Source organism: Theobroma umbraticum, unplaced genomic scaffold, assembly GCF_002168275.2.
Source record: "Theobroma umbraticum cultivar Fairchild unplaced genomic scaffold, ASM216827v3 scaffold_50.0, whole genome shotgun sequence".
Lineage (NCBI taxonomy): Eukaryota > Viridiplantae > Streptophyta > Magnoliopsida > Malvales > Malvaceae > Theobroma > Theobroma umbraticum.
Genome location: NW_018397261.1, coordinates 5965874 through 5976829, shown reverse-complemented (window position 1 = coordinate 5976829; position 10956 = coordinate 5965874). Strand labels below are relative to the sequence as shown.

Below are 10956 nucleotides of genomic sequence, written 5' to 3'. Positions count from 1 at the left end.
AACCTCGGGGGCGCTTGGACGTTTCCTTGTTGCATCAAGAAAAATGAAGAGACGGAATCAGTTCTTGCCATCCACTGGTTCGAGTTTGTTCGTCTCAGAGGCATCCGACCTAATGACGAGGTTATTCTGCTAGCAGAATTTTCGAGTTGGAAAGAAACATTGATGCAGTTAACTATGGAACTGAAAAGAAAGATTACATTGTTTGGCAAGGATATTTGGAGTCATTTCTCATATAATTGCGAAAAGCTTTTGCCATTTTAGTAAGGAGCCACTCCGACGAAGAAGAATAAATATAGGACGGACCATGTCTCTCAAGTAAACAAATGTTATATAATTAAACTTGGTTGTGGTTTTGTTCCTATTAGTTTGTACTTTATGCTTTCATTTTGTCTCTAATAAATTTATTTCTTTTTAATAATTTGATTGTTTTTCGTTAATTTTATTATTTATGTACGGAAAAGAAATCCCTTGTCCCCTATTGGCCCCCCCATGCAATTGTTTTTTCGCACTCATGAAATGGGGTCAGAGAACTAAAATTAAATCTAGTGAATTGTTGTTATCATAATTAGAAACTAGGGATGCTGAAGAACATTATATCATTTCTTTTTTTAACTTTTATATATAAAAAGAAAGGTTGCTAGAGAAATGTCCAGTTCCTTTGGATATGCTCCTTGCATTTGAGAACATCATGTACATACATGAGAATTTATGTTGTTTCCTTTTCTTTTCTTTTCATAATCAGTACTACTATATATAAATTCTATGATAAATGGAAATTTATACTTAAGAGGAATAAATAAATAACATTTTTTATCCTTTGAAATTCAATAACCTTGCTCTTTTTAATCAGAATTTTTTCGTTTGTCTTCTTTGCTCATCAAGAGAAAAATTGTATTCGTTGACTAATTAAGGAAAATTATGTTTGTTGTCTGCTGAAAGTTGCATCTGACCTTCTGACCTTCACCATGTGTTATTATATGAAAAAACATATTTTTTCGCCAAGTATATAAAATAGTAAGATTGGAAGCTTCATTATATCCTTTTGGTATAATTACTTTCAAGAAAGTGATCAAAGCCCTAATTATCAATCTTAGTCTTATTTCAGATTTTACTGCATTTTGCAAACATGCATAACCCAGACCAGGCCAGGGCAAGGTTCTCAAAGCGACTGACCCAAAACGATGTAGACAAATGCCTGTTATTGTTCCATATCACTGCTGTTGCAGGTATGTTTACTTTCGATAAAGACCGTCTGTTTTGCTTGGACGTTGTTGGTCGCAGAGGGAAGGCATGGACTTTGCTGGCTTCGTTGCAGACCAATGAAGCCTGGGGATCTGTTTTTTCCATAAGCTGCCCAGAATTTGTCAGGGAATATGCCCTCAGAGAAAACGATGAAGTTATTTTCGTCAGACAGGCCCTGGACGATAACGGCAAAGTTCCTCAGATGAAATTCAAGATCCAAGTTAGGAGAAAAATTAGACTGTTTGGGCAGGACATTTGGGGTGAGGTGATGGTGTAAATGCGACGGGTTATGCCATTTTTCATAAGGAGCGACTTGAAATGACAGTAAATACGGTGCTGTATAAAGGGCACTGGTCCTGTCTTTGATGTTATCAACCAATGCTAGAATAAAGCCTGATTATGGTTCCAAAATATTTAATTACTCCTCGATCTCATCTAGTTACTCTTCGATATTAATTAAGATACACGTTTGCAAAGTGATTCAACTCTCTTAAAGCTATGTCAGTTAGTGTTAAATATAGAAAAATCAATTGTACATCATTTTTAGATCGACTAGTCTAACTTATTTTTTTAATTTTTATAGCAATTATAGAAAGTTTTCAGTTAAAAAAATTGTAAAGATAAGATTGTGTAATAAGATAAAATATTAAGAAAAATTTTTTTTTGTTAGCTCACTTATTCTTTACATTAACAAACAAATGGTCAGGATCACTGATACAAATTTAATTATAAATGAATTTGAAAACATAAAAACACATCGAACATAACTCATGAGGTCTAATGTGAAAATCTAAAATTATTTTTTTTATATTATATCTATTTATATTGATGAATTTAAAAATTTATATTTAAATTATTAATAAAAGTTTATATTATAATTTAATTTTATTTTAAAAATATTAATTTTTTGTTCAGAATCGACTCATTGACCCTATTTATGACCTTGTATGATTACTCACCACTTATATGCAATCTAGAATCGGTCACTATATGCATCCATGGAGAAAATCCTCGTAATATTATCTCAAGGATATGTATTCAAAACAATTGAGCAACCTAACACATTACAAAATCTATTGAGCCAGACCCATTCACAAACACTTCCTGCCTCGAGACTGCTTGAGGAAGCAGAGCCACTACCTGCATTCATTCCATCCAAATTTAAACAGCATCAGAGAACCTCACCCCTGAATTGCATATTAAACATCAGCATTAATCAAACCAGAACAACCAAAAGAACAAAGGGTCCTTATCTGAGCAGGTTAAAAACGTAGCAGCCACAAAAATCAAACTCACCCAGATTCCATCAACACTTGGACAGATACACGTTCTCCGCATTACTCCATGTAAATAGTTACTGCCAGCATAATTCATAATCATCACAGAAACAGCACAACCAGGGGGAGTCTCACCATGATTTCCCCACACATTAAGCTGCTCTTGGGCATCACCTAGCTCAATACAGTCAATAGATCATGTTCCCTTTGAACCCCGGCCTTTGCTAAACTATCCGCCAACTCATTTGCCTTTCTAGGTGTGTGGATAATTTTGCCAATTGCAAACTTGGGATCTTAAATTCTGTATATGCAAGATTATATTTCCCACTCCCCATGGTGTTGATGGAGGGTGTGCCTGCCATTTAACCACATTCGAGCTATTGCTTTCAACGAGAAAGTGAGACCTCGTCCATATAGAAGCAACAAAGATTAACAAAGCTTATCTCACTGCAAGTATATTTCAGCTAGGTTTGAATCTCCTATCTCCACGGACTCTGAGAAGATGATCTTAATGGATCCATTCTCATCACGCAAAATTCCTCTAATTTCGATCTCTCCCAGAGAACCCCTTGTTATTCTATCCATATTAAACTTAGGGCAACCACTTTATCAGGATTGCAGGTCACTTTAATCTTCTCCCTTTTATCCTTCTTATTACTAAAATAGTCTTTGGAAATAAAGATTTATTTAAAATTTTCTGAATAATTGGGAAATCTTTTAAGTATTACACAAATTCTAAATGAACTTTACTGCACTTTTCTAGCATAAAAAAATATATGTAAAGATTGAGAAGAAAACGATTGAATTGAATTAACTTTCGGCTTTTTATTGTTTCCCACTTTTAACTTGATATTTTTGCAGATCACCCTAAATAAATAGAAGGAAAGTGTTATTTAATTTTCTAATTTAAGGACTAAAGAATTCACATGTTCTGGAGAAAATAAATAGATAAGGGACATAATGTAAAAATACAAAAAGTATAGTGGTATATATGCAATTTACCGAGAAAGCTAGACTTTGACTTAGCATTCTCCGAAACGCGGACTGTTTATCTGCTTTCTTCGAACCGCCATTGACTCTGCTCAGAAATTGCATTTAAAGCGTCCGACACGCTTGGATACATATCTAGCATTGTATATATCTATATATACAACTTCAGCTGAAGAGAAAGAAACTAAAGAATTCTTCAGCAGCAGCAAAATTAGTTCATAAACTTTCTCCCTTTAATTGCAGAGTTGCTCTTAGAAAAACCCTTAATCTACAACCTGCAGCATGGCATTGTTCTCAAAGCCACTTACAAAAAGTGACGTAGAGAAGAGCTTGCTGATCCCTACTCATTCTTTCGACACCCTCCCTCTCGAAGAAGGGCAATTTTTTAATATGAATGTAGTTGATTCTGCTGGCAATGCTTGGACTTTTCCATGCTTCATTCAGCAGAATGATGAGATCAAAGGGCCATCTGTTATTTCCGTAGGATGGCTTAAATTTCTTCGCAATAAAGATGTTAGAGTTGGTGACACGGTTTTTTTTTATCAGATATCCTGGGATGACAATTGCACAGGGACGCAGTTCAGAATTGAAGTGAAGAGAAAAATCAGATTGCTTGGTCAGGATATCTGGGCTGCTGTGGATCAGTAATCGCGCAACCAAATTTACATATAGAAGTCAGCATGGATGATTTCTTTCAATAACTTCAATTGATTGTAGACCATTAGTAGGAGAATCATTCTTTGTACTAATCAAAATATATACATGATTCATTAATTCTTAATTCTTAATATATCTATATGTGTGTGTATACACATGTTCGTGCTTCATCTGGAAATTTAGACTCTCGAGAAATAATATATAACATTTTTTATCTTTTGGAAATAAATATGACGCTTTTTTATCAAGAGTTATTTCATTGTGTTAATTAGTAAGTATTTGATATTTGCTGAAAAAGAATTATAGTTTTCTATCTTTATTCATCAAGTGAAAAGTTGTATTTGCTTATTAATTAAGGAAAGTTACGTTTGCTGTTTAGTGGAAAATTGTGTCTCTTCACCAAGTGTTATTTTATGAAAGAACATATTTTTTCTCCAAATATATAAACCAGTGAGTTCGGATGCTTTCATTATATCTTATTGACATAGTTCCCTTTAAGAAAGTGACCACAGCCCTCAAAATCAATCTGGAGTTTAAGTCTTATTTCAGTGTTTACTACATTTTGCAAACATGCAAAACCCAGACCAGGCCAAGGAAAGGTTTTCAAAGCGACTGACTCAGAACGAGATAGAGAAATGCCTGGTGTTGTTCCCTATCACTGCTGTTGAAGGTATTTTCACTTTTGATGAAGGCCGTATGTTTTGCTTGGACGTTGTTGGTCGCACCCGGGAGGCATGGACTTTCATGGCTACCTTTCAGACCAATGAAGACATGGGATCTGTTGTTTCCATAAGTTGGCCACAGTTTGTCAGGGAAAAAGCCCTCAAAGCAAACGACGAAGTTACTTTCGTCAGACAGGCTCCGGACGCGAACGACAACATTCATTGGAAGAAATTCAAGATTGAAGTTAGAAGAAAAATCAGATTGTTTGGGCAGGACATTTGGGGTAATCTGATGGTGTAAATGCGAGGGGTTATGGCATTTTTAATAAGGAGCCACTTGAAATTAACGACAATTATGGCGATCTATGAAGGGTACCGCCCATGTCTTTCATGCTATTAAACAATGTTATCATAAAGCTTGATTTTGGTTCCAAAATCATTCATTTACTTCTCGATCCCATCCAGTTATCTACTCATTTTATTCTCATTTTGTAATAGCAATCGTACTTTACATTCAGTAAAAGTACATAATTTTAAGATGGCAAATTTGCTTCCCCTCGCGTCTAATCTGCCACCTTTCAAGTTGTTGCTTAGGTTCCTTTTTCTTCTTGTTTTCCTTTTGGTAGAAACTTTTTTTTTTAATTTTTTGATGTAGGGTGTAAACTTTATAATTGGGCCAACATGTCTCAGCAATATGAGTTAAGGGCATACCCCGTATCAATTAGAGTTGTATGATAATTTATTGGTACATATATACGTATTCTTGACCTTGTCAGAGTTATAATTGGGATGATGGTGAGCAATATCGATTAATTAATTTGTTAAGTGTAAGGCAAATTTTAAATCAATTTGTACCTTTTTTAGGAAATTTTATAATTAATATTTATATTTTAATTAAAAGGTCTCATTCGATTCCTAAAAAAGAGGGAATGGAGTATAAAGGATAGGGAGTGTTAAGTTTCAAGGAAAAAGCATAAGGACATTAAGCTAAAATGCCAAAAGCATAGGGACTTATGATCTTTGACCAACTACTTAAAATCTGTCAGAGTTGTAAAAGTAAAATAATGGAAAGTCTGGCTGATGTTGTATACTCTTTCGTCGAACCGCCATTGAAACTTTCTTGATTCTGCACAGAAAATGCATGTTAAAAAGTCAAATTAATGCGTTTGTTTAGCTATAAAAGTATAGACCTTCTGCTGGAAGGGAGAGCAAGTTAAGAATCGATCAGCAGCGGCAGCAAAATCTTAAGTATAGTTCAAAAACTTTCTTTAATTGATTTGTAATTGCAGAGTTGCACTTGGAAAACCTTGATTAGCCTGCAGCATGAAAATGATCTCAAAGCTACTGACAAATACCGACATTGAGAAGAGCTTGCTGGTCCCTGCTTCTTCTCTCAGTGTTCTCCCATTCGAAGAAGGTCATTTTTTTTATATCAATGTAATTGATAAGATTGGAGAAGGTTGGTCTTTTCCATGCTTCATTCAGCAAAGTGAGGGCATCGAATCATCTGTTGTATCAGTTGGTTGGCTCAAATTTCTTTGCGATAGAGATGTTAGAGTTGGTGATATGGTTTTTCTTCACCAGGAATCCATGGACGACGACTCTAAGGGTACGGGCGCTCAGTTGAAAATTGAAGTGAAAAGGAAAATCAGATTGCTCGGCGAGGATATCTGGGCTGCTGTGGAGTAATTGTGCAAGCAATCTCTTACATAAAGTGCTATATAAATATTTAAAAATAAAATATGTATTATTTTTTTTTCATATTGAGTTGTAACTTCAATTAATCATAAACAATTGGTGGGAGAATTATTCTTTAATGATCAAATGTGGGTGTAATTAGGTTTTTATTGATTTTCTAATGATTTTTTACTGATTTATATATATATATGTATGTATATTTACACATAACTATGTATAATACATGTTCATGCATGATCCACTATTGTCTAGTTGAATTTAAATAGGTTTTGTTTGATTGATATTTTTACTATTTTTTTTATTGTAAAAAGTAAATAGAAAAAATACAAAATATATTATTAAATATTAACTTTCTATATATACTTCGCATTGATCAACTAATTAATGGATCTACGCTTTTGACTTTTGCAAGGAGACATTCTTTGCCTGACATATATGTTTATATATGAGAATTTTTCCTATTTAATTAAAGTAGAAGAAATTAAGAAATTTTAATAAGAATGAATTTCTTTTCCACTATTTCATATAGTAGCGTAAAGAACTTCATCCTTATCAAAATGTCTATTAATAGTTTTTAGTCTATTCTTTTCTTTCAGGAATAGTCATTACCAAAGAGATTGATAATGGTTATTCCATTCTCCCTGAATGACTATTCTTTTGGACCAAATAAAATTTTAAGAAAGGATTAGAAATAGAGGGGAATATAGTCATTTCCCTCAATGAAACATGCTATAAAAGCTAGTCATGGTGTTATACTAAAATTTAAATCTTTTAACACCTCAATCAAATGCAACAAAACAACAATGATTTTTTTGAAAAAGACTAATAATTGTGATTTCCACTTGAGTCAAACTCAAGTAAAATGGCTATGGTTGAGCATTAGTACGCTCTTCTGGTGGAATAACTCATTTTTGATTATTAGTAGGCAAACAAAAAAAAAAGTATAAATTTAACTTATTCTATGACCTCAAAGGAAAAGTTTTAGTAGGAGGCAGATATTTTCGACATTTGCCTTGAGAGAAAACTTAATTGCATAAATCTAGCAACTACCACAATCTTGCCTCGCTTTTTCCCTGTGGAACACCGAATAGAAGTCAGAAACAGACAGGATTTAAAATCTAGAACTTTCCATTGGAAACATGGAAAATGAGATGGAAATTTTGAGAAAAATGAGTTAAGAAAAGAGAAATACAAAATTCACAACTACAAGAATTTTGTAAATACATTGGCATGGAAGTGAAGGTTTCTAAGATATCAAAAGAAAGAAGTGTAGACTCAAAATCTCGCAAGAGTCAACATTCCAATACCAGAAACTTTCCAGGAAACAAACTCTGAAACTGATTATATATATATAGAGCTAGCGTGCAGAACATATTGCTGAATGTTCAAAGGTAAACATTGTAGAACTTTGGCTGCAGGTTAACATATGAAGCTCTTCTCAAAGTTACTTACTAAAACTGATATCGAGAAACGATTGTCCGTGCCAACCCATATCTTGCACTTGTTTCCCTTCCTCGATGGAGATCGATTTGCTGATTTGCAAGTAAAGGACAGCAGCGGAGGATTATGGACTTTCCGATGTATTTGCCGAGATGGAACTTACGCAAAACCTGTTTTTTCTAAGGGGTGGCTTGAATTTGTCTATGCAAAAAACCTCCAAATCGATGATGAGGTTGCTTTTTATAAGGATAAAGACATGGAAGCTGCAGTTCCATATAGAATTGAAGTTAAAAGAAAAATCATGAGGTTAATGGGTCAGGATATTTGGATTGAGGTTGAGCAACTACACTTATATGGTTTATCTTAGATTATATACCAATTTTTGCCCAGATTATTGTTTTCTATTTCTAATTTGCCCTATCAAATTATTTGTATCCTGATATATGTAATCCTCATAGAAGAGAGAATACTTGATTAATGTCATACCTTTTTGTTGATGGATCAAAGTGTAAATTTTTCTTATTTGATTTTTATCATGAGTAAATTATTCCTCACCCAAAGAAGCAGAACAAATTTGATGCAGAGTAACAAGAAAGAAAAATACATAAACAACGAGAATACTTACAGTAGAAGAAGGAGACCCCAGCATTCACACATTCTTTGTGTTTAGAGGCTTAATTTGTCAGCAAACAGCAGGCAGGCCTTTCACACGGTCGAGATTTATGTGCGCACTTAAGGAGACAAATTTGTATAAGAATGTAGAAAATATGCTTTAGCATGAGTTGAGCCTCAAAGGTTTGTTGGCGGTCAAACAATAGTTGATCGATTGATGCTGGGCCCATTGAAACTGACCCTTCACCAATCGGAGGTTTACGTATCCCCTCTCAAACTTTGCTTTCATTTGTTTATTGGTGCCGTCAAACTTGTTCAGCCATTCAAGGAATTTATGCAGATTGCTTTAATTTTAAACTAATCTGTTTCTCTGCATATAATTTCCATGGATGGGTTATATTTGAAAACATTTTTTTCCCAGTGAAGAGATCTTCACATGAGATTAAATGGTTAATTTTATCTACTACAATATTATGAAAATACTTTTAATTATAAACAGATAGACTAATCTTGAATTGAGGGTGTTTTGATAATTTTATTTATCAAAATTAATAAATAATCTCTTGTCTGAATAAAAGTTATTGATGGAATGTGAATTGAGAAAAATAAATATTTACGTGGTATTAATTAAAAAAATAAACTATAGAATCATGTGAAAAAGTTGAAATTACAAGAAATATAAAAAGAATTTATCCAAAAACTTTAAAGCTGTTGACTAACAACAATGAGAAATGGCAACATCCAAAAAATACTAATGTAAAAATTGAACATTGGATCACTTGAAAGTATAAACATTTATCAGATTTTCATTGTAAGATTCCATTTATTATTTTGTTCAAATGAAGATTTAGTTTTTAAAATTTTATTTATTTAAGAAAAATCGATAACGAAAATTAGCGTACAGAATTAATAAAAGTAATGGGTACTCCGTTAATAAATATAAATTTCAATGTTTTAATATTATTAAATCTGGTGAATACCCATTATAGGAAAGAAGGGGGGACGAGCTGGAGTTGTAAAAGTCTAGGATCATTATCCTCAAAATGTCCAACACGGAAACAACCTGCAGGATCCGAATCAAGAACTTGCATAGCAAGCAGCTTGAGACATGGATGGGGCCACAGTGGCCCCGCAATGGCCTCTGTTTTCAAACCTTCAAGGGCAACATAGACGATTGATAGGCCGTCGGGTCCTTGTCACTGGTCCCTTAGAGCCGTCCATTATTAAACTACTGAAAAAAAATGAAGGATAGAAACCTCAATAGATTTTGCAATTTAAAATGGAAGTGAAGTTCAGTCATTCAATGACGTATAAATCAAGCTTCATTGCATAGCCCGAAGCCAGGAACTAATCATTCTGCACCCAGAATGAAGCTCTTCTCTAAATTACTGTCTCAGACGGATATTCGTAAAAGATTATCCATTCCAATGAAAAGCTTTCAATCTTTTCCACGTTTTAAAGCTGCCCATGCTCGGAATTTGCAAGTGAAGGATGAGAGCGGGGGTCTCTGGCAGTTTCGTCTCTGCATTCGCAAGAAGAATTATTTGAAACCAGTGTTTTCCACAGGTTGGGGCAAGTTTGTTCAGTCCAAGAATCTCCAGGTTGGGGATAAAGTGAAGTTGTACAAGGAGGCAGATCAAGCTTCGGGAGCACAGTTCAAAATTAAAGCCAAGAGGGCCGTCAAGATTTTTGGGGTTGTTTTCGGGTATGCGAAAGCTTGATTTGCATATTCCATCGGAATGCACTGCACGGGGCATGACGTTTTGACCATCTCCACCTTTCTGTTTGGTTGAGTTTAAAACAAGTGTGAACGAGTTTAAGAACTCGTGAGTCCTAATTTTGTAAGTTTATAGTACTACTTTTATGTGAAACAGTGTGCTTCCCTGCTTCAGTGAGGAATGGAAGCAAGCACAGTTTTGTCAGAAATGCACTGCGACCTAGATTAAAGTGAACGAAAAACGTTGGCTAGTTTTTGTTTTCTAATTTGTCTCCTTGCTTGAAAGTTATAAAGTAGTTTCTACCTCAATTTGGCTCTTCTATAAAGATGATATCTTGCAGTCTTTGCTGTTTTCCGATTGGCATTTGGGGAAATTGAATCCAACCAGAAACCTTAACCAAGTTTTTATCAAAGGAATGCCTTAGAATATTTGTTTACTCAACCAAGTTTTTCTTGATTGGTTTATAGTCTCCAAGACATTGATGCTGATGCAATTAATAGGAAATATAGGAGTGTAATTCATTTTGATGAAAGTGGGCAAAAATTTCACTTATCAGCTTTTGGAAGTTACGCTCGTTAAGAAATTGACTGACTTTGCATAATTAATTGAGTGGATAATGTTTATTAATGCTTATCTGTAAGTATTAGGCTTCAATTCCGT

At 34.1% G+C, this 10956-nt stretch overlaps 1 protein-coding gene across 1 annotated transcript; it reads left to right on the top strand.

Annotated features, from left to right (window-relative positions):
- The first annotated feature begins 3791 nt into the window (after positions 1 to 3791).
- LOC110418042 (B3 domain-containing protein Os02g0764100-like) lies at positions 3792 to 4157 on the top strand. Its single transcript, XM_021430657.1, has one exon. The coding sequence runs from the start codon at positions 3792 to 3794 to the stop codon at positions 4155 to 4157; it is 366 nt and encodes a 121-aa protein (XP_021286332.1).
- The last annotated feature ends 6799 nt before the right edge of the window (positions 4158 to 10956 follow it).

Excerpts from the sequence above, each read along its gene's own strand:
- LOC110418042 (XM_021430657.1), top strand. The coding sequence starts at position 3,792 with ATGGCATTGTTCTCAAAGCCACTTACAAAAAGTGACGTAGAGAAGAGC.